The sequence below is a fragment of the Canis lupus genome, chromosome 17, assembly GCF_003254725.2.
Source record: "Canis lupus dingo isolate Sandy chromosome 17, ASM325472v2, whole genome shotgun sequence".
Taxonomy (NCBI): Eukaryota; Metazoa; Chordata; class Mammalia; order Carnivora; family Canidae; genus Canis; species Canis lupus.
The window spans coordinates 61,008,801-61,032,171 of record NC_064259.1 but is presented as its reverse complement, the minus strand read 5'-3'; the positions used below and the strand labels follow the sequence as shown (position 1 = coordinate 61,032,171).

Genomic DNA, 23,371 nt, shown 5'->3' with positions numbered 1-23,371 from the left:
TGGGAACAAGGTGCTATGGACATACATGGGGAAGGTAAGGTTATACAAGCACTCTTTTAGAGCTTGCATTCAGAGACTTTCAAAGAGTTTTGCACCATGAAAAGTATGACAAAAGAACCCTCAAATTTGCCTTAGAAATATATTGGCACTGAAAGGAGGAATTACATTAATGTCAGAAAAACTGACTCTTTAGCCCAATTATTCCCCATTTGCAACACCTACAGAGGATATGGTTCACTTCAATTAATTTGTGCTGCTGAAAGCACTTTTTCTTGTAATTTGGGAAATGCTTTCAAACGATGCAGTTATAGATGAGCCATTAATGATGCGCTCTCTGACCAGAGCTGAGAGCAGGCCAACTGAGAGCCCAGAGCCAGGTGGGGTTGGTTAGACACCCAGAGAAGTAGCATCCACAGCACTCTTCATCTGCAGATAAGGAATGCCTCAAAGAAAACCATCTGAAAACTTCCAATTACACATCTGACAGAACAGCTCAAAGGCTAAAATGAAATGAAATGCTTAGTGTGCAACCACTTTCATGAGTTTTAAAGTTCAAATATTTGAAAGGCTATTTCCTTGCATTGCACGTAAAAAAAATAAATAAATAATCACCAAGTATCTTGCCAGATGCAATACCAACTGAGTACATGATATGCATTCTTGTCTCCTAAAAGTGTCAACTCCAGAAACTCTCCTGTTTCTGCTCTTTTACATCTTAGAATAAAATGTTCAATTCCCCTATCTCATATTCTGCTAGCTGCCTTCTCCTTGTTTCATCTCTTTACTCTTGGAATTAAACTTTTGTTTTTGGGATTTAATGTACTTAATTCTTTTTTAAGATTTTAATTATTCGTGAGAGACACAGAGAGAGAGAGGCAGAGACATAGGCAGAAGGAGAAGCAGTCTCCCTGCAGGGAGCCCTATGCAGGACTCGATCCCAGGACCCTAGGATCATGACCTGAACCAAAGGCAGATGCTCAACCATTGAGCCAGCTAGGTTCCTTTAATGTATTTAAGTTTTGAATAGATAACACATTCACATGGTTTAAATACGAAAAAGTCTAAGAAAGTAGACAGTAAAAAAGATACTTCCTCATCTATCTCCCACAGGTAATTGCTCTCACTAGTTTTTTTGTGTGTTCTTAGAAAAACCTTTTTTGAGTATACAAGCAAATACTAATACATAGACTTATTTATTTATTTATTTATTTATTTATTTATTTATTTATTTTGGAATTAACATGTCCCATTCCAAATCATCACGGGATGGGTGGAGCACCTGGTGGTTAGAGTTGCAGTGTCTGGCACTATGCTTGGTACAGAACAAGGACTTAATGCTTGTGGGCCAAAGGGACAAGAACCATGACCAGTCCCCTCCAAGTTCCTTCAACCCACTCCTATTTCCCTACTTGAGTTTTGAGTGGTTTTGAGGATGAGGTGGATAAATGGAAATGATTTTCAAAAGAAGAGAAGAGAAATGAGCAAAGGAAGGCAATTGAAAGGATGCTGGAATGGGGGCAGAGGCTAACCAGGGAAGCAATGTGCCCCTCTGCAGGGGAAGCATCAGAATGAAAACCAAAAAATTCTGATTACTGGCCTCCTCCTTGTTCCACTTCCATCCTTACTTCAAGGATGAGGTGGGATTCAGGGTACCAACACACCTAAGAGAAGAGCTCAGTACTTATCTCATGACACAAGTGACTATTGAATGTCTGGGCCTGGAGAAAACATTCTAAGGCAGACTGGAGCATGCCTGCCTCTGCTGACAGTTCTTTTGCACCTTTGGGAGGCTGCGACTTTTACTCCCAAAGCTTCTACTAAGTGTAAAGCCTCAGTTCTCAGTCTCCTCTATGTTACACCTTACCGTGAAAAGCAAAACTTCTCTCTTAAAAAAAAATTTTTTTTTCAGTTCATTAGGTACAAATCCTCTTATCTCACCCCAAAGAATGTCTTGTTACTGTACTAGAGCAGATCTAAGTCCAAAAGACAATGTCACACAGCACCTTGACCCCTAAGAAGCTATGGCCTTTCTTTCATCTGGTGGCTGTGAGTCTCTCTATAAGTCTCTCTCATAAAGTCTCCACTGCCCAACCAAAGATACCTGATTCCTTTATTCAGAGTATTCATCAAATTATGAAAATTAAATTCATTTTTCCTATTCAATGTATCGTTTGATAAATCCCAACACTGTGAAATTGAGGAGCTACAGATTAAGATATATAGTTACAGGACAGGGAAAACAAGTCACTTGAAATCTATGACCACTTTAATGACAAAGAAAGCCAGGAGTCCTTGACTACTCTAGTTGAGAGCAGGAGTGAGCAGAAGGTAGAAGTGCCCTCCCTGGGCACCCATGCTCAGTCACCCTGCATGGCATGATGTAAGATGAAAGCATCTGCTGACTCTAAGAGGTATAATTACCACCAGGGTGGGGGTATAATTAAAGTAAGAATAATTTACCTTAAAGAAGATAAAAATTAAGAATTATTAATGATCATAATAATTAGCCTTCTTATATCTAAGAATCACAAATGCTTTACAAGCTGTAATTATCACAGCTGTCCTCTGAGGAAGGGATTCATATCTTACATCTCCTCACTTAACAGAGGGGTGAAGTGATGGGCATGTGGGAAGGCAGAAAGGAGTGGAGTGGTAATGCCTCTTCCATCACCTGTCCCATACATGGTGAAACTAGAAAGGCCCTAAAAGAGCTGACTCCTATTATGGTGTGTGCCTTCATCCCCAAACCCATAGAAATCCATCCCAAATCAAGCAATCCATCTCATTCTGACCTGCTAGCCATTTAAACTGCTTCAATGCAATAAAATTATACCAACAAGGATTTTACAAAACACCTAGTCAAGGTAAAAGATACAGTATTGCCTTCAAGGAATTTAAATCCTAACTGAGAAGACAAAACAAGGCTCCATTAAATTAGAGGGAAAAAATGTGGAAAATACACATTAACTAGTGCTAGATTGTATGATGCTGACAATGCTTGCTATGTAAAATTATTTTAATTGCAAGATCACTATATGTAAAGGTCAAGAAAGAGATGGAACTTGTACAGGGCCTCAAAGAAAATACCATAGGTCTTAGACTGGCAGAGATGGGGTCCCACTGAGTGAATCAGTGAATTAGAAGAAACAATAGGAAAACTTGAAAGGTTTAACACATAATCTTAAGAAAAAAGTCTTCATTGGAGAGATGTTTAGAGAGCTTACCAAACAAATCTTATTTTTTTAAAGCCATCTCAAATCACCCTACTTGGGGACATCTGAGTGGCTCAGTCAGTTAGTTAAGTGACAGACTCTTGGTTTTGGCTCAGGTCACAATCTCATGGGTCATGAGATGGAGCCCCATGTGGGGCTCTGCACTCAGCAGGGAGTCTGCTTAAGGATTCTCTCCCTCTATCCCTCCCCCCACAGGCACCCTCTCTCGATCTCGCTCGCTCGCTCTCTCTCTAAAATAAATACATGAATCTTTTAAAAAGTAAAAAATAAATCAACAAATAAAATCACCCTCCTTAGACATTTTCTCAGAGTTCCTTATTGTGGCTCATATTGTGTTCTGGAGAAGCCCATTAGGCTGACAGTGACACTAGTACCTTCTATGCTTTATCTAAATTTCCACTTTGGTGGTTTTCCAGTAAAACCAGGACAGGTGGTTTGGTTGCCTGGTCCTAGTAGAATGCCACAGAATGTCAAATCTATTATTGACTTTTTCTGGGTTCTGACAACAGAAAATGGGACAAACACCCTTGGGATAAAGACAAGGAAAATCTAATATTTCCTTAGTTCTGTTAATACAGCAGAGCTCCACCCTGAGAGATTTCAGCATGGACAAGGCTTCATGATTGACATCATATTAAAGCATCTGAGTGATATGAATCTTATTTTCTCTTTTCAATTCCTCTCTAATGAAGAGCCCAAGTCTCAAAGCCAAGTAACAGTACAGTACTGTAACTGTGCTCTAAATCCAACAGCATTAACTTTTAATAAAGAAGGGCATTCTTGCAGAATGGAGCAGGGGCATTTGGGTTCTTCCTGGGCCAGTCAGTATAGTTACTATTATCTGACCTCTCAGTGCCTCCTTGTACAGTCTTATAAAAGAAAGATAATGAGATTTCCTGTCTATAAAAAGAATGAGGATCCTCAGATTATTCTTTTTTGATTAACCATGATGAGTAAACACTGCTACCTTTCCTAGTTGTTCTTTTAAAAAAATAGATTGAAGCAATTTTTTAGGACTTGATAATTTTCTACATTCTTTGGCATTTACCAACCTTTTAAGGAAGTAGAAAACAAAAATTATTTCCCTGTTCAAACATTATGTCAGAAGCTTCTTTTAAAATAGGATTTTAAAATAATGATATTGTATTAAACAAAAGAACATTATATAGTAATGAGGGCCACTTCATTAGAATAATATCAAATCTGATTTTAGAATTTAGCATTTGAATCCACTTATATTTTTTCTGATGATGTACAAAGAACATTAAGAAAGATAGACTAATTCTCCTAGGTTTTTCAAGTTTTTAAACATTTTGCCTTATGTTGTGTTGACTTTAAACAAAAGTGGGTAAAAATCCATCATTGGATTAAAGATCAAGCTTCAATCAGAATGGGGGAGGAGTTTTCTGTTACTATGAAAGCAATTTCAGCCATTTTTTTCAAGACTCTTCATAGGCACTTTTTTGGGAAGTTTGCCTTTATATTATTTTGCTTGCTCAACCATGATTTTAGAATGATTAATATTTTCCCTTTTTTCTCAGCTTGATTACTGTCTAGTCTCCTTTTGAGTGTATTGACTACAGGAAGATAATGCAATCAGACAAATGCATCCCACCACCTGGGCTGAGGTTCCCAACAGATCACACACTGGTAGATAACAACAGAATCAGACATAAAACAGGGTTTGTCCAGGGAATTCCTTGAAGGACACCCATAAAAAAGGCTATCCCTCTGTGACAAAAAGAGGTTCTGAGATTATCCATGGCTACATTGTACACAATGTTCGTGATGGTTCTTTCTTAGAATCCAAATATTAAGAGAACTATATAAACCCCTAAGTAGAAAGGAAAAAAGAAAAATGTTCACTCTTCACCAAGAAGCTACTATATGAAGTTTACTACCTGATCCCAAGAAATGGTGACATTTCCAGGAAAATTCCTAGATCATAGGATTCAGTGCTGAAGTCCTTAAGGATGCAGAAATGAGCCAGGCTTACAATTGTCTTCTGGTGACTTACCACTTCCACTTTCCTCTTCACCCAATTCTGGGATAGCAGTAACTGAGGGGAGAAATAGAAGTCAACTCTATTTCCATTTGGACCAATCTGCACATAATGTACTAGCCACCAAGATTAAAGTTATAAATCTTCACATTCTACTAAAGGGCACTACAGAGTCTCCTCAAAATTCAGAAAACCAATAGTTGGTTATATTGGACAAAGGAGAAGATGGAAATGCTGAAAGCCATTGAATCATTTAATAGTCTCCATAAACCTATTGTGAACCAAAGTTTCGTATAGTCTAAAATGTAAGGGTGGAAGTCACTACCACCAGGGATAAAATCCAGTTCCTTACAATAAAACAATGCTGAGAATTGCAAATGATCACCAGAGTTGAGAAAGCCCTGACAGATATAATGGGCTAGAATGACCGATTATCTTAATGTGCTTCCAGGAGAAGCAGAGTCAAGTGTTTAGGTGTCATAATCATTAGCAACTTAGGCTGAGTAGGATGATTATATCTACAATAATGCATTACACCAGCTCTTTTTCTCTAGGGGCATCGATATGTTAATGAGAAAAGAAATGAGCAAACTTCATTTAGATGTAAGAATGAAATTTTATAGATTTCATGTTCTCTTATGAACAATTAATGAAAATATATTTTTCAGATGCCAAAATTGCTTACCAAGGAGGCAATTCCCAATCTGTAGGAAAATCATCATAAGACCCACAAATACAAATGCAAACTTCTTCCCACTTGCATTTTATTTTTTTAAGATTTTATTTATGTATTCATGAGAGACAGACAGAGAGAGAGAGAGAGAGAGAGAGAGAGAGGCAGAGACACAGGCAGAAGGAGAAGCGGACTCCATGCAGGGAGCCTGACGGGGACTCAATCCCTGGACTCCAGGATGACTCCCTGGGCTAAAGGCAGGGGCTAAACTGCTGAGCCACCCAGGGATCCCCCCCACTTGCATTTTAGAGAAAAAAACTGAAACCAATTCCTTACACCCTCTCATCCTAGAATTGCTATATTAATTGGTTCTCATCAGTTATGCTAAAGTTCCTGTTTAACTCCACTCTAGAATTTATATTTTTTATATAGTAAATGGCTTAGATTTTACTACTTTTTATGAAGTCATAATTAAGATTCTGAACATTAATTTCTTTGATCGTTTAATTTTAGCACTTTAAGAAAATGACAGATTCCGTCAAATATTCTATCCATTCATGTCAGGTGGAACGAGTACCTTAACTGTCAGAAAGCAAGGTCTGTGAACCTCGTGCCAAATAGCTACGTGAGCAAATAGTGAGATAAACAAGTCCTTCATGGAGACAGAGGTGGAGCTGGGCTTGGTTAGGAATGAATCAGGCCATCCCACAGAGTGGGTGTCTCCTTCCCAAGTTGCTCTTCAAGGCACAATTAAATCCCCTATAAAAGGCCCAGGTCCCAGTTGCCCAGTACACTTGCCAGCAGTGTCAGCGAGGGCTCAGCTTCCTTTGGTGAAGTGGGTAAGTCCCAGTCAATGGGATCTTCTTCTTCTGCATGATTCATTTTCCAGCTGTAGTAGATGTTGGGTGGGGATGAGGAGGGTCTATGTGCCAGAAAGGATCAGCATCTTACAGTGATGTCATACTCCAACTAACTCCATGCCATCTTATAGCTGAAACCATCACTTGAATGAAAACATGGCTCTTCTCCCAAGGCTCTGAGCTCTATAAATTTGTTTGCACATCAGGGGTTGGAGGATGGTCATGTGTGACTCTAAGGGGGTTCATCTTCCTAAAAACTGTCATCTCGAAAAGTCACCAATCCTCAGTACTCTTTTTATATTGGTTCTACTCTCTATGGGCCATCTTCATGTATTTATGACATCTGAGGTATTGGAGTTGAGAAGTAACTAAAGAAGCCAGCCAATAACTGAATATTTGCAACATATCTGAGTTGATGCAGATAACATGTATTCTATCTTCCCCATTGTTATATCTGAGCATTATAATGCCATCTTTGACTAGGAAGAAGTGGTGTTTAATCTTAGAACTGGTGACTTATGAATTATCCATGTAGATCCTGTATGTTCTATAATGTTGGAAAATAATCCATATTCCCTGTTAATTTTTCTGAGTACCACCAAATGTTTTGCTGCCACAATTAGATCTACATGGCTTCTATTCACTTTTAAATATTTTCAAATCTTCCTTTACCTTTTGGCTTTCACTTATTCTCTTTATTCAACTTTAGAGGAAGATACTTATGAGTAGCAACATATCAAATTTAAATTTCTGTTCTTCACTATCTGATCTGAAATATTCTAGGGAGTAGGAAAAGAGAGAAGGAAATGATATGGATAATCCAGATTGAGTGGACAATCAAAAGCTGACTACAGGATAGTCTGAAAGTAATTTCCTGGCTTAAAATTTCTTAGAATCTGTCTTCCCCATTCTAAGTATTCAAAGATTGAAAAAAAAAAAAAACTTTGAAAGCCAAGGTTAAAAATAACTACTGTTGTAAATTTGGGGCTCTGACTAAAATAGTGTGGATGAAGCCTCTCCAAGATCAGAAACAGAGTTTTGATTCTGGATCCTTTCTTATTCTCCTAGATTTACTTGAACGTGAAGGAAAGAAAAAAAAAATGTCTCCACTTCTGAGAAGCATCTTCAATATCACTGAAATGTTTAATCAATATGCCTCACATGATTGTGATGGGGCAGCACTAAGCAAGAAAGACCTGAAGAACCTCCTTGAAAGGGAATTTGGAGATGTCCTTCGGGTAAGAAATAAGAAAAGAAAATCTATTGATTTAGGGTTTAAAACGTCTTCTCAGTAGGGGTCATAGCAAAGAATAATGACCTTTTATCTATTTTATACCATCACAGCCCCACACTGCATTCCCTATTCATTTTTCTTTTTTTAAGATTTTATTTATTTATTTGAAGAGAGAGACCTCACACATGCTCAAGTGGAGACAGGGAGAGGGGAAAGCAGACTTATGCTGAGTATGGAGCCCATTGTGGGCTCAATCCCACAACCCTGAGATCATGACCTGAGTGGAGGCCTAGAGTCTGGTCTGGCACTTAACCCACTGAGACACTTAGGCACTCCACCCTTATTCATTCCTGAGTTTAAAGGTACTTAACTGGCATTGTAGTCTGAATACTAAGGAAGTAGCTAGCAACTATTTCATGTACTTGATGGTAACATCATTGTGAATGAACTGTTCATGCGAAGTTATCACCAAAGATGTCAGATCGAACTAAACTTGGAAGGAACTTAAATTTACTTCCAAATTTTAACAATTAAAATCAGCCTGATCTCTAGTAAAATGATGTTAACATGTTAACAAAACATAAGTGTTTTGTTCTGTCTTCAAACATGGGATAAAAATCAAGCAGGGGTACCGGCTATTTCAGACAGAACTAGCTGCTGTTAAACTTCACAAATTTTCGTTGTATTTCTCTCTTGAAGGTTAGTTCATTCTTATTCACCCAGCTTAAGAGAACATGGATTCTTTTGATCAGCATTAAATTACGAGTTACAAAAATTTTCAACAAATGTATGCTTTAAAATGAAGTGTTCACATTTTACATGGGGACCAGACTTGATACACACTGGATGTTTTCCTAATTGCTCTTAATGTATTTTGAGTGTCAGCATATCACAAAATATTCATTGTGTCTATGACTGAAAGTTTACTACTTGTAAATAGTGCACTGTAAAATTTTTGTCTTCATTTTTTTCATAGAGACCACATGACCCTGAGACAGTAGATCTGATCCTGGAACTTCTGGATCGCGACTGTAACGGGCTGGTTGACTTCAACGAATTCCTCCTGTTCGTTTTCAAGGTGGCTCAAGCTTGTTATTACGCCCTCAGCCAGGCTGCCGGGCTAGATGAGAAGGGGGCCAACTGTGAGGGAAAGGATAACCCATTACAAGATCCCAGGCAAAAAGAAGACCAAAGGAGATTTGAGCCCCAGGACACACAATTTGAAGAACGCAGGCAGAAGAGACAGGAACTGGAGAGGGAGCTCGCAGAGGAGGAGCAGCAGCGACTGCAGAGGCGAGAACAGGAAAGGCGCCTGGAAGAGGAAGAGCATCTGCAGAGGCGCAAGGGTCGAGAGCCAGAGACACTTCCTGATCAAGAGCAAAGGCGAGAGAGGCAGGCGCAGCGGGAGCTGCAAGAGGAAGAGCATCTGCAAAGGCGGGAGCGCCAAGAGCAAGGCGAGCGGGCACTCGAGGAGGAAGGCGAGCAACTGCAACGGCAAAGGCGCCAGGAAAGGCACCTGGAGCAGGAGCTGCGGCGCGAGCAGGAGAGACGTGTGCAAGAACAAGAGCAGGAGCTGAGACGCGAGGAGCAGGAGCTCAGGCGTGAGCAGGAGCTAAGGCGCGAGCAAGAACTGAGACGCAAGGAGCCGCGCCTGGAGCAGGAGCTGAGGCGCGAGCAGGAGGAAAGACGCGAGCAAGAACTAAGGCGCGAGCAGGAGCTGAGACGCAAGGAGCCGCGCCTGGAGCAGGAGCTGAGGCGCGAGGAGCAGGAGCTCAGGCGTGAGCAAGAACTGAGGCGCAAAGAGCAGCGCTTGGAGCAGGAGCTGAGGCGCGAGCAAGAACTAAGGCGCGAGCAGGAGCAGACACGTGAGCAGCTGAGACGCAAGGAGCCGCGCCTGGAGCAGGAGCTGAGGCGCCGGCAGGAGGAAAGACGCGAGCAAGAACTAAGGCGCGAGCAGGAGCCGCGGCGCGACGAGCCGCAGCAGAGACGGGAGCAGCTGAGACGCAAGGAGCAGCGCCTGGAGCAGGAGCTGGGGCGCGAACAAGAATTAAGACACGAGCAGGAGCTGAGACGCGAGGAGCAGGAGCTCAGGCGTGAGCAGGAGCTAAGGCGCGAGCAAGAACTGAGGCGCAATGAGCAGCGCTTGGAGCAGGAGCTGAGGCGCGAGCAGGAGGAAAGACGCGAGCAAGAACTAAGGCGCGAGCAGGAGCTGAGACGCGAGGAGCCGCGCCTGGAGCAGGAGCTGGGGCGCGAACAAGAATTAAGACACGAGCAGGAGCTGAGACGCGAGGAGCAGGAGCTCGGGCGTGAGCAGGAGCTAAGGCGCGAGCAAGAACTGAGGCGCAATGAGCAGCGCTTGGAGCAGGAGCTGAGGCGCGAGCAGGAGCTGAGACGCAAGGAGCCGCGCCTGGAGCAGGAGCTGAGGGGCGAGCAGGGAAGACGTGAGCAGCTCAGACGCGAGGAGCAGCGCCTGGAGCAGGAGCTGAGGCGCGAGCAGGAGGAAAGACGCGAGCAAGAACTAAGGCGCGAGCAGGAGCTGAGGCGCGAGGAGCCGCGCCTGGAGCAGGAGCTGAGGCGCGAGCAGGAGCTGAGACGCAAGGAGCCGCGCCTGGAGCAGGAGCTGAGGCGCGAGCAGGAAAGACGCGAGCAGCTCAGACGCGAGGAGCAGCGCCTGGAGCAGGAGCTGAGGCGCGAGCAGGAGGAAAGACGCGAGCAGCTCAGACGCGAGGAGCAGCGCCTGGAGCAGCAGCAGAGGCGCGAGCAGCAGCTGGCGGAGGAGGTGGAGCAGGAAGAGGCACGTGAGCGGGGCAAGTGCCGCACCCCAAGGTGGCAGTGGCAGCTGGAAAGTGAAGCGGAAGCTCGTCAGAGCAAAGTTTACTCCAGGCCCCGCAGGCAGAAAGAAGAGAAGAGGCAGCGCCAGGAGCTCGAGCAGCAGCTGCGGGCGCAGGAGGAGGACGCCCAGTGGCAGCGCGGGGCCCGGCCCCTCGGAGAGGAGCGCGAACGCGGGCTGCAACGGGAGGAGCAGGTGCGCCGGCTGGAGGCGGAGGAAGAGCAGCGCCGCGACTCTAAATGGCAGTGGCAGGCGGAGGAAGAGAGCGAGAGGCGCCGCCAGAGGCTGTCGGCCAGGCCCGCTTTGCAGGAGCAGCGGGAGAGGCAGCTAAGAGCGGAGGAGCCACAGGAGCGGGAACTGTTCCGTGAGGAGGAGCAGCAGCGCCGACGACTCGAGAGGGGGCAGGAGCAGCAGGTCCGTGAGGAGGAGAAGCAGCTCCGGTTGGAGAACTTCCAGGAGGATCAAGGGAGGAAGCTACGCCAGGAGGAGCAGCGCCGAGACCAAAAATGGAGGTGGCAACCCGATGAAGAAAGCCAAAGGCACCGCCACATAGTGTACGCCAAGCCAGCTGAACGGGAGCAGCTGAGGGAGGAAGAGCAGGTGCAGAGGGAGGAACGCGAGAAAAGGAGGCGCCAGGAGGAACCGCTCCTGCAGGAAAGGGAAGAGCAGCTGCGCAGGAGGGAACGTGAGCAGCAGCTGCGCCAGGAGCGCGACAGGAAGTTCCGTGAGGAGGAACAGCTCCTGCAGGAAAGGGAAGAGCAGCTGCGCCGCCAGGAGCGCGACAGGAAGTTCCGCGAGGAGGAACAGCTCCTGCAGGAAAGGGAAGAGCAGCTGCGCCGCCAGGAGCGCGACAGGAAGTTCCGCGAGGAGGAACAGCTCCTGCAGGAAAGGGAAGAGCAGCTGCGCCGCCAGGAGCGCGACAGGAAGTTCCGCGAGGAGGAACAGCTCCTGCAGGAAAGGGAAGAGCAGCTGCGCCGCCAGGAGCGCGACAGGAAGTTCCGCGAGGAGGAACAGCTCCTGCAGGAAAGGGAAGAGCAGCTGCGCCGCCAGGAGCGCGACAGGAAGTTCCGCGAGGAGGAACAGCTCCTGCAGGAAAGGGAAGAGCAGCTGCGCCGCCAGGAGCGCGACAGGAAGTTCCGCGAGGAGGAACAGCTCCTGCAGGAAAGGGAAGAGCAGCTGCGCCGCCAGGAGCGCGACAGGAAGTTCCGCGAGGAGGAACAGCTCCTGCAGGAAAGGGAAGAGCAGCTGCGCCGCCAGGAGCGCGACAGGAAGTTCCGTGAGGAGGAACAGCTCCTGCAGGAAAGAGAAGAGCAGCTGCGCCGCCAAGAGCGCGACAGGAAGTTCCGCGAGGAGGAACAGCTCCTGCAGGAAAGGGAAGAGCAGCTGCGCCGCCAGGAGCGCGACAGGAAGTTCCGCGAGGAGGAACAGCTCCTGCAGGAAAGGGAAGAGCAGCTGCGCAGGAGGGAACGTGAGCAGCAGCTGCGCCAGGAGCGCGACAGGAAGTTCCGTGAGGAGGAACAGCTCCTGCAGGAAAGGGAAGAGCAGCTGCGCCGCCAGGAGCGCGACAGGAAGTTCCGTGAGGAGGAACAGCTCCTGCAGGAAAGGGAAGAGCAGCTGCGCCGCCAAGAGCGTGACAGGAAGTTCCGTGAGGAGGAACAGCTCCTGCAGGAAAGGGAAGAGCAGCTGCGCCGCCAGGAGCGTGACAGGAAGTTCCGTGAGGAGGAACAGCTCCTGCAGGAAAGGGAAGAGCAGCTGCGCAGGAGGGAACGTGAGCAGCAGCTGCGCCAGGAGCGCGACAGGAAGTTCCGCGAGGAGGAACAGCTCCTGCAGGAAAGGGAAGAGCAGCTACGCAGGAGGGAACGTGAGCAGCAGCTGTGCCAGGAGCGTGACAGGAAGTTCCGTGAGGAGGAACCGCTCCTGCAGGAAAGAGAAGAGCAGCTGCGCCGCCAGGAGCGCGACAGGAAGTTCCGTGAGGAGGAACAGCTCCTGCAGGAAAGGGAAGAGCAGCTGCGCAGGAGGGAACGTGAGCAGCAGCTGCGCCAGGAGCGTGACAGGAAGTTCCGCGAGGAGGAACGGCTCCTGCAGGAAAGGGAAGAGCAGCTGCGCCGCCAGGAGCGCGACAGGAAGTTCCGTGAGGAGGAACAGCTCCTGCAGGAAAGGGAAGAGCAGCTGCGCAGGAGGGAACGTGAGCAGCAGCTGTGCCAGGAGCGTGACAGGAAGTTCCGTGAGGAGGAACCGCTCCTGCAGGAAAGAGAAGAGCAGCTGCGCCGCCAGGAGCGCGACAGGAAGTTCCGTGAGGAGGAACAGCTCCTGCAGGAAAGGGAAGAGCAGCTGCGCAGGAGGGAACGTGAGCAGCAGCTGCGCCAGGAGCGTGACAGGAAGTTCCGCGAGGAGGAACGGCTCCTGCAGGAAAGGGAAGAGCAGCTACGCAGGAGGGAACGTGAGCAGCAGCTGCGCCAGGAGCGTGACAGGAAGTTCCGTGAGGAGGAACCGCTCCTGCAGGAAAGAGAAGAGCAGCTGCGCCGCCAGGAGCGCGACAGGAAGTTCCGTGAGGAGGAACAGCTCCTGCAGGAAAGGGAAGAGCAGCTGCGCAGGAGGGAACGTGAGCAGCAGCTGCGCCAGGAGCGTGACAGGAAGTTCCGTGAGGAGGAACAGCTCCTGCAGGAAAGGGAAGAGCAGCTGCGCCGCCAGCAGAGAGAGGATCAGAGGCGCCGTAGCCAAGTCTGGGAAGAAGGAGACAAAGGCCGAAGGCAGGCTCTGGAGCCCGGCAAGCGTCCGTTTGCTAGTGTCCCGGTGCGCTCCAGCCCTCTCTATGAGTACATCCAAGAGCAGAGATCTCAGTACCGCCCTTAAGAGATGTTACCAATATCCTGACACCTGCCAAAGCTTCCAGCAAAAGATAATGAGGAAACACTGGATACCAAATAACTCAAGATGTTTCTGGTTGTGGGAGAACTCTCTGATGTTTCAAAATCTTTTTTTTCCAAAACTTTAAACTATAGTCATTTCATATACCTTGTACCTTGCCTTTATTCTTTCTCAAGTAATTCTTTACTGCAGGGTGTCTTTACTCTTTGGTGCAGATGTGGTGTGCATTGTTTAAAAATATAAATCATTTAATTTGTTTAAGGAGTTTTGTTTGGGGAACGTTAATTTATTGCTTTCAAGAGTAACAAGAATATGATTTAGGATTCAAAAGATTTGGGTCTTTCTTTAATAGTCCATCTTTTGGGAGAGTTTAGATATTTTTAATGTTCCATTTGGCATTTCCCGCAGATAATTAACATTAACTACATTAATATTTATCTCCAAATAGGCTCGCTTTTGTGGTATAATTAGCACAGATTCTGCAAGGGGACCGAATCTTTATAATCCTTGAGTAGCACAGGGGGAGTGACTTCTACAGAAAATTCCCTATAAAATCTGCCCCTAATTGGAAGAAATATCTATTATGAAGAAGGCTTAGCTTCAAGACTTGGAATTTGAATTAGAATTTTTTCATACACAAGCACTTAAAATCTCATGAAGCAAAGGCAAGGTGTTTCTCAAACAACTCCAGAGTTCAAATTTTAAAACTGTCTACGTAGTCTGTAGTGCTCAGTTCTGTGCCCCCAGTCTTTGATGAGGTTAAGAATATTACTACCTTTGTTCATTTTAACTGAGAGGGAGCCTGCTCAGGATCTTGTAAACATATATTTAGCTTTAAAGTAATAAAAGATAACAGCATTTTGTGGGAGGGAAAGGGAAAATTTGTGAACAGAAAGACAAGTTTGTAGAGGCCCTTAGATGAGCCAAGACCCATCAGCCCACAATCCTTTGAGGCCTATTGATACTACGCTGGAGACATTCTTGTTGAAATGAGTGGACTATATAAAAAACAATAAAAGTTTGGCAAATAGTTATTTTTGTCTCTTTTTATTAAGCATTAAATAACTCAAGATCTAATGGTTTTTAACTGATGTAAGCTCCCATTTAAGGGTATTTAGCTACTATTATCTATGTCTAAATATGAAAAAGGGGGAAAAATCTGTTTTCCCCAACCATTTTTTCCTGTTAGGGTGAGCCCTACATTATTTCCATCTCCAAGCTACAATTCTCTTTCCAGGGGTTTTTATTCTTCACTGCACAGCTTTCCGTTCTTTCAGGGACTCACTAGTCATGATATATAAAATTGTTTGTATAATGTGTTTGTTAATTCTTCCTTCTGAGAATACAGCAGCTTCTTGGTCTCTGATGTCTGATAAGCCAATAGTAGAAAATGGCCTGAAAGTTCAGTTCAATATTACAGAAATTGTAGGTGACCTGTTGACTTAAGCAGCATATCCCTGAGGTGACACAATCAGAAGATGCTTAATACTAATCAGACCAAAGTATAAAATTGTTATCTAAAAATCCAAACACCCCTCTGCCACCTGCTGAAGTCTATATTCAGCATTCATACCTTAGCAACTAGGAATAAGTCCAAGAAGACCCTAATCCAGGATAGGATCGTTTCTAATTGTGAGGGTCCCAGGTGAGATGTTCGAAGTTACTTAACATTTTGATCAATGGTGGAGAGAAAAAAGCTAAGCCTATAGCTCCTGAGAATCATTCTGCTAGAGTAAGGTGACAATTTCTGCAAGGAGCACTAGCGTCTCCCTCACTTTAACACAAACAGTAGATACCCACAAAAGGCAGAACCTGGGAATCCCTGATGCCCTTGGAACTTCATCTCTTTCAAATGATTTCTAACTGCAAAACTACTTTTCTCTTAAGGCAAGTGTAAACTTTTCCTTATTTAGTCTTCCTGGAAACCCTGGAAGAGCCTCACTGGCTTTCTCCAGGATCCTCTCAATGGGCACCTCCTTATAAATATCAGCCCCAGGATACTCCTGAAATATATACTCATCATATAAGCTACAATTCACCTATAATAAAAAACAATCAAAGCCCACAGGCTTCTTGCAGCACTTTACAAGATGAGGAAAGGGCCAATTTCCAAAGAAGAAAGTATTGTCTCATCACAGTTATAATAACATGTAGTTAGAAAAAAAATGTCAGCCAGTACATGCCCTATGGCTCTTCTTTTATTCATTGGCAGGAGATCATACTGGCAAGCCAACCTTCCTGCACCACCTAAATAATGTACGTGCATGGGCAGAACCTTGAGGCTATTGGGCAACTGGCTGCTTAACTATAAACTGGGAGCTCTATTAACATCACCTTGGCTGCTACTGGGAAATGGGGTTGAGAGTTGAATATATATGATCTGTAATGGAAAAGCTGGTCTCCACTTTATGGGCTGAATTATGTCCCTCCTATAGGTTCATATGGGAATTCCTAACCCTCAGCACATTAAAATGTAGCCATGTTTGGAGATACATTATTTAGGTAATGAAATTAAAATGAGGTCATTAGGTGGGCCCTAATCCAATTGAATGCTGTCCTTATAAGAAGAGAAAACTTGGACATGGAGAGAGGGAAGATGATATGAAGACAAAGGAAGAAAATGGCCATTTACAAGCTAAGAATAGAGATCCTTGGAAGAGATCCTTCCCTCATGGCCCTCAGAAGAAGCCAACCCTCCCAACATCTTCTTATACCTCTAACATCCAGAACTGTGAGAAAATAAATTTATGTTGGCTAAGCCACCCAGCATGTGGCATTTTGTACTGATAGCTCTAGCAAACTAATATATCATATAAGATGAGGTTATGTTTCTAGGGAAACATCTGTATTTTAATGTGATGACCTTTATTTATCTTTTGACATCTTATAAGCAGATCCTGGTTCCTCAAAGACATTTTAGTAGATCTGCCATAGTTTAAATGGTACAGTGGAAAGACTGCTTCAAGGAACCAGAAGCCTGGTTTAATTAATTAATCCATTCATTCATTCAGCAAATATTTAATGAGTTCTTGCTATGTGCAAGGCATCCTAAGGCAATATGCATACAGTAGTGAAATAGTCCTTCTCACCTGTTTCTTCGTTTACTGTCTGTGTATCCTTATGCAAGTCACTTAGGCTTTCTGGGCCTCGTTTTGTATTTTGAACTATGAGGTTGAAATGGTTATTACCAAGGTATTCCTAGGACTGGAAAAACATAATTCTAACATTCAGTTTGTCCAACTGTATGGGAGAGCAAGACCCTAGCAGGAAAAAGAAACAATAAGAACAGGGACACACATAAATAGCTACAATTTTATGCATATAGCAAAAACCAATTATCCCTGCCATCACTCCATACTCCAAACAGTACATGCTGAAACAACAATGATGGTAGATAGACACCAAGGCCTGCTGAGGTCAGTTCTCCCATCCCTATAGCCCCTGAGTTAATGCTCCTCTGAGACCCATGCAGACAGTCACAGATGCTGCCTACCCCTCACACAATTGGTTTCTTGGGTTGTTTTTCCTTCCTTGTTTCCACATACTTTACATTCTACAATAATAAAACAGAGCCAACCCAGACTTGAGGCTTCACCTTGACACCTGCACTTCTTGGTGGTGCCTGACAGTGTAGCCCCTTCAGGTCTTTGTCAAAGATAATGGATTCTGAGTAATCATTTCGTCTCTCATCGGAACATGCCACATGGCAAAACTGAACTTCTAAAAGCAACTCAAATAATGCCTCACCCCAGCTTCTACCTTAAACTAAGAGAAAGCAGGAAAAAGAATTAAATGATGGTAATTATCAGAGCCTAGTTTAGCTTCAAAGATCTTGTCTTTCTAGCCAATCGCACCTGAAGTTCCTTCTATTTATCTCTCAAATTCCTCCCCAGAGTGTTTTCCTATCATCTAGGGTTTACTCACTGCGCGAAAAGACCCTAAACCTATCTCATTTTCTATGATTCTAGTACTATTAAAAATCATTGACCCTCTAATTTATGAACTTCACATATACATTTAATTACTCCCATTTGTTTCAGAGGAGAAAATGAAGTCCTAGAACTTGGTTCCACTCAAAATAAAAGTCAGTGGCCATTAGTTAAGTATGAACCCATCTCTGCTCTATCTTCTGCACTAATTATACATTGCTAGTATTTTCATTCAGTCCTAGTAATTAGTCTGCTCAGCAAGTATACTGGCATTGTAAGCCTCTGAAGATTGTGATCTATGTAGTATGTAATAAGCACATTTCCCTTCTTAGTTAAGAGCTGACAGTCACCAGGACACCTGGATGGCTCAGCGGTTAAGCTCTGCTTTCAGCTCAGGACGTGACCCTGGAGTTCAGGGATGGAGTCCCACATTGGGCTCCCTGAGGGGAGCCTGCTTCTCCCTCTGCCTATGTCTCTTCCGTCTCTCTCTCTCTGTCTCATGAACAAATAAATAAAATCTTTTTTTAAAAAAGAGCTGACAGTCACATACAACAACCTAAAATTAATGTAAAGCATAGATTTCTGAGTAGGTCATCATTTTCCAAATCCTCTGGACTTCCACAGCAAGCACTCAAGTTACAAAAACTTAAAAATTTAATTTCTATTTGTCATCACTCCCCTTTAAAAGAAAAAAATGAGTGTGGTATTTTCTGCAAGATAAAGGCTAAGATCTTCAATTTGGAATTTAAAGCCCTCCACACTCTAGAGGTAATATATCTTTTAATCCTGGCCCCCTCAATATCTCTTGAACCAAGCATGTTGTTAAAAGCACACTAGTCTATGTTGTCATCAGGACACCTTATGATTGTCCTTCCTTCAAAAGCTTACTGGCATAATTTATCTATTTGGAATGCCTCCCTCCCTAACTACCTGGACACTTTCTAATTAGTTTAATAGACCCAGATTTAGTCCCACCTCTTCCTTTGAGTCTTCCCTAATCATTCAGACACATATTCACTGAGATTCCAAGATAGCTATTATCTTTACTACTTACTCGTTAATTGATTACAATATTCTGCCTTAGTTGGCTTTATACTTGCTTCATCTTCCAACTAGATAGTAAAGACCTTGAAAACAAAGACTACACTTTGGACTTCTTTATTTTGTATATTCTTTCCAGGATAAACAATAAGCAATAGAACTCTATGAAATTCTGTTGAAATATGTGGAGTGTCTCACTAGAAAAATATATATTCTCAATAATTTCATCTAGGATTTCAAAAGTTCCTAGTCCCTATGAAGCTAAGGAGTTGTGAGAATTTGATGCATAATATAGATATTCAATTAATATTTGTCACATGAATTACTATAACCCTTATAGTTCTTTTAGTCCAAGGTTTCTACTACCCACCTAACATATCATCCTTCCCTCTGAATACTGAAGCCCTAAGTCCCTTTTTGTATTTTGAAAATTCCTCAATGTTGAACATTGCTTAATGTTCACAAAGAGGAGGAAGAAGTTTGGGTGGGGTTATGGACACAAAGCAGGATTCTATAAAGTAGAAGAGACTTAGGCAGGTATAAATTTTGATGGGAAAAAAAAAACAAATAGAGACTGCAGCATAGAAAAGAGAGGGAATTATCAACATACATGATTTCCTGAAAAGACAGGAAAACCAGGATCCAGAGAGGAAGAGAGATTAGGCTTAGATGGATGCCTTTTCTAATGTAACAAAAAGAAACCATGCATGTAAATAGGTGCCAGTAAATTTGTAGTTTGGTGGAAGAAAGTTAAGGGATTCTCCTCTGATGACTTTTATTTTATTTATGAAGTAAACAGGCAGGACCATCTTCTAAGAGTAAGGGGCTGGGGAGGTTGTCAGATAACCAAAGGAAGTAGAGATGATTTAAAATAACTTTTGTAAAAAAAAAAAAAAAAAAAAAAAGGAAAAATAACTGTTGTAAGGGCACCTGGGTGGCTCAGGGGTTGAGAGTCTGCCTTCAACTCAGGGTGTGATCCCAGGGTCCTGGGATCAAGTTTCCCAACAGGCTCCCCACAGGGAGCCTGCTTCTCCCTCTCCTGTATCTCTGCCTCTCTCTCTGTGTCTCTCATGAATAAATAATAATGCTTTTTAAAAATTAAACTAAAATAAAATAAGACAAAGTAAAACAACTGTTGTATTACAAAACTAGTGATCAAAACAATTTAGAAATGGCACAAAAATAGGCACATAGATCAATGGAACAGAATAGAAAATCCTGATATAAAGCCACAAATATACGGTCAATTAATCTTTGACAAAGCAGGAAAGAATAGCCAATGGGAAAAAGACAGTCTCCTCAACAAACAGTGTTGGGATAATTGGACAACATGCAAAAGAATGAAACTGTATCACTTTCTTACACCACACACAAAAACAAATTCAAAATGGATTAAAAACCTAAACATGAGACCTGAAACCATAAAAATCCTAGAAAAGAACACAGGCAGTAGCTTCTTTGACATTAGCCATAGCAACTTCTTTCTAGATACACTTCCTCAGGCAAGGGAAACAAAACAAAAATAAACTGTTGGGATCACATCAAAATAAAAAGCTACAGAGCAAAGGAAACAATCAACAAAAACTAAAAGGCAATGGTAGATCTTTGCAAATGACATATCCTATAAAGAGCTAATATCCAAAAATATATAAAGAATTTATAAAACTCAACAACCCAAAACAAATAGTCCAATTAAAAATGGGTATAAGACATGAGCAGACATTTCCCCAAAGAAAACATATAGATGGCCAAAAGATACATGAAAAGATACTCAACATCACTCATCAGAGAAATGCAAATCAAAACTGCAATGAGTTATTACCACACACATGTCAGAATGGCTAAAATCAACAACAGAAAACAGTAAGTATTGGTGAGACTGTAGAGAAAAAGGAACACCATGCACTGTTGATGGGAAAACTGTTCAGTGGTTCCTCAAAAAGTTAAAAGTAGAACTACCCTAAGATCCAGTAATCTTTGAACCCCAGTCCCATTCCTCAGAGAAAGATTCTTTTTTAAAAATTTGTTGTTCTTCTTCTCCTGGCATAACCTCTGGTAGTAAAATTTATCCGTTTAAAATGACATATCCATGATGAAAGGGGGGGATTTAAATCACTTATGCTGCCTCTCTTCTCCACCCTCTTTCTCAGTTTTTAATATTTCATTATTCTAATCTGCAATTACCATTCTAATTCAAAATAATGGACTTATTTTTTCTTTTTCCAACAACTTTTGGTAGTACCACTTCCACTTTTACATTTCCAACCACAACCAAATATACCGTGCTTTGTACATACACTTGGAAACCAGTAAATGTCTACATTGCTATGTTAAAGCACTTAGGCACAGAAGCAAGATTGCTTAAGAGCGAAAAATGAATCTACCACTTAATAGCTTTGTAGCCTTGGGCAAGACACTTGACCTTTATTTTCCTTATCCTTGGTGCTCTGAAATTTCCAAGGATACATCTAGGTGAACATTTTGTTTGAACATTTTAAAATCTGAAATCTCTAGGAATCTTAATTTGATAAATTAATCTTTTATCTCCCTGCTCCTATTAGTAGGCTCTACTAAGTTGATTATGTAGGTTTCTTACTTTTTCTCTCACCTCTTACATTTCTCTTTTTGCTTTATATTCTAAAATTTTACTATCCAAAGAGGTAGCCACTAGGTGAATATGGCTATCTGCATTTAAGTTTAAATTAATACATATTATTTTTGTATATATTTTTTATTGGAGTTCGATGTGCCAACATATAGCATAACACTCAGTGTTCGTCCCATCAAGTGCCCCCCTCAGTGCCCATCACCCAGTCACCCCAACCCCCCACCCACCTCCCTTTCCACCACCCCTTGTTCGTTTCCCAGACTTAGGTGTCTCTCATGTTCTTTCACCCTCACTGATATTTCCCACTCATTTTCTCTCCTTTCCCCTTTATTCCCTTTCACTATTTTTTATAATTCCCAAATGAATGAAACCATATGTTTGTCCTTCTCTGATTGACTTACTTAACTCAGCATAATACCCTCCAGTTCCATCCATGTCGAAGCAAATGGTGGGTATTTGTCGTTTCTAATGGCTGAGGAATATTCCATCATATACATATACCAAATCTTCTTTTCCATTCATCTTTCAATGGACACTGAGGCTCCTTCCACAGTTTGGCTATTGTGGACATTACTGCTAGAAACATTGGGGTGCAGGTGTCCTGCGTTTCACTGCATCTGTATCTTTGGGGTAAATCCCCAGCAGTGCAATTGCTGGGTCTTAGGGCAGATCTATTTTTAACTCTTTGAGGAACCTCCACACAGTTTTCCAGAGTGGCTGCACCAGTTCACATTCCCACCAACAGTGCAAGAGGGTTCCCTTTTCTCCACATCCTCTCCAACATCTGTGGTTTTCTGCCTTGTTAACTTTCCCCATTCTCACTGGTGTGAGGTGGTATCTCATTGTGGTTTTGATTTGTATTTCCCTGATGGCAAGTGATGCAGAGCATTTTCTCATGTGCTTGTTGGCCGTGTCTATGTCTTCCTCTGTGAGATTTCTGTTCATGTCTTTTGCCCATTTCATGATTGGATTGTTTGTTTCTTTGCTGTTGAGTTTAATAAGTTCTTTATAGATCTTGGAAACTAGCCCTTTATCTGATACGTCATTTGCAAATATTTTTTCCCATTCTGTAGGTTGTCTTTTAGTTTTCTTGACAGTTTCTCTTGCTGTGCATAAGCTTTTAATCTTGATGAAGTCCCAATAGTTCATTTTTGCTTTTGTTTCCCTTGCCTTCATAGATGTATCTTGCAAGAAGTTGCTGTGGCCAAGATAAAAAGCGTGTTGCCCACACTCTAGGATTTTGATAGATTCTTGTCTCACATTTAGATCTTTCATCCATTTTGTGTTTATGTTTGTATATGTTGTAATAGAATGGTCTAGTTTCATTCTTCTGCATGTGGCTGTCCAATTTCTCCAGTGCCATTTATTTGAAGAGACTGTCCTTTTTCCAGTGGATAGTCTTTCCTGCTTTGTCGAATATTAGTTGACCATAGAGTTGAGGGCCCATTTCTGGATTCTCTGTTCTGTTCCATTAAACAACGTGTTTGTTTTTGTGCCAGTACCACACAGTCTTGATGATCACAGCTTTGTAGTACAACCTGAAATCTGGCATTGTGATGCCCCTGACTCTGGTTTTCTTTTTCAGTATTCCCCTGGCTATTTGGGGTCTTTTCTGATTCCACACAAATCTTATGATGATTTGTTCCAAGTCTCTGAAGAAAGTCCATGGTATTTTGATAGGGATTGTATTAAATGCGCAAATTGCCTGGGTAGCATTGGCATTCCATGTTCATGGATTGGAAGAATTAATATTGTGAAAATTAATACATATTAAATAAAATTTAAAATTTAGTTTCTCACTCTAGCCACATTTCAAACCACATATATAGCTAGTGGCTATCACATTGGACAGTGCAAATATCTAAAGTTCTATTGGAAAATGCTCTTCTAAAGGATTTTGTCAATATTGTGAGATATTTTAAAATTCTAATTGTTTTTTATTTATTTCATTTCATGTTTGTATTTAATTTCATCTAAAAATACCATTTTCGGGATCCCTGGGTGGCGCAGCGGTTTGGCGCCTGCCTTTGGCCCAGGGCGCGATCCTGGGGACCCGGGATCGAATCCCACATCGGGCTCCCGGTGCATGGAGC

At 42.9% G+C, this 23,371-nt stretch overlaps 1 protein-coding gene and 1 long non-coding RNA gene across 2 annotated transcripts in view; one reads left to right on the top strand and one right to left on the bottom strand.

Moving 5' to 3' along the window:
- The window catches only part of LOC112663936 (uncharacterized), a 52,187-nt gene extending 46,898 nt beyond the window's left edge, over positions 1 to 5,289 (bottom strand). Inside the window, exon 1 of the long non-coding RNA XR_003139447.3 lies at positions 5,135 to 5,289. This is a non-coding gene — a long non-coding RNA (uncharacterized LOC112663936). The remainder of the gene's footprint in view (positions 1 to 5,134) is intronic.
- Positions 5,290 to 6,712: 1,423 nt separating this feature from the next.
- Positions 6,713 to 13,822, top strand: TCHH (trichohyalin). The gene is made up of 3 exons (XM_025452954.2): positions 6,713 to 6,747; positions 7,837 to 8,006; positions 8,979 to 13,822. Exons 2-3 carry the CDS (start codon positions 7,869 to 7,871, stop codon positions 13,683 to 13,685), a joined length of 4,845 nt encoding a protein of 1,614 aa, XP_025308739.1. The 5' UTR covers positions 6,713 to 6,747; positions 7,837 to 7,868; the 3' UTR covers positions 13,686 to 13,822.
- The last annotated feature ends 9,549 nt before the right edge of the window (positions 13,823 to 23,371 follow it).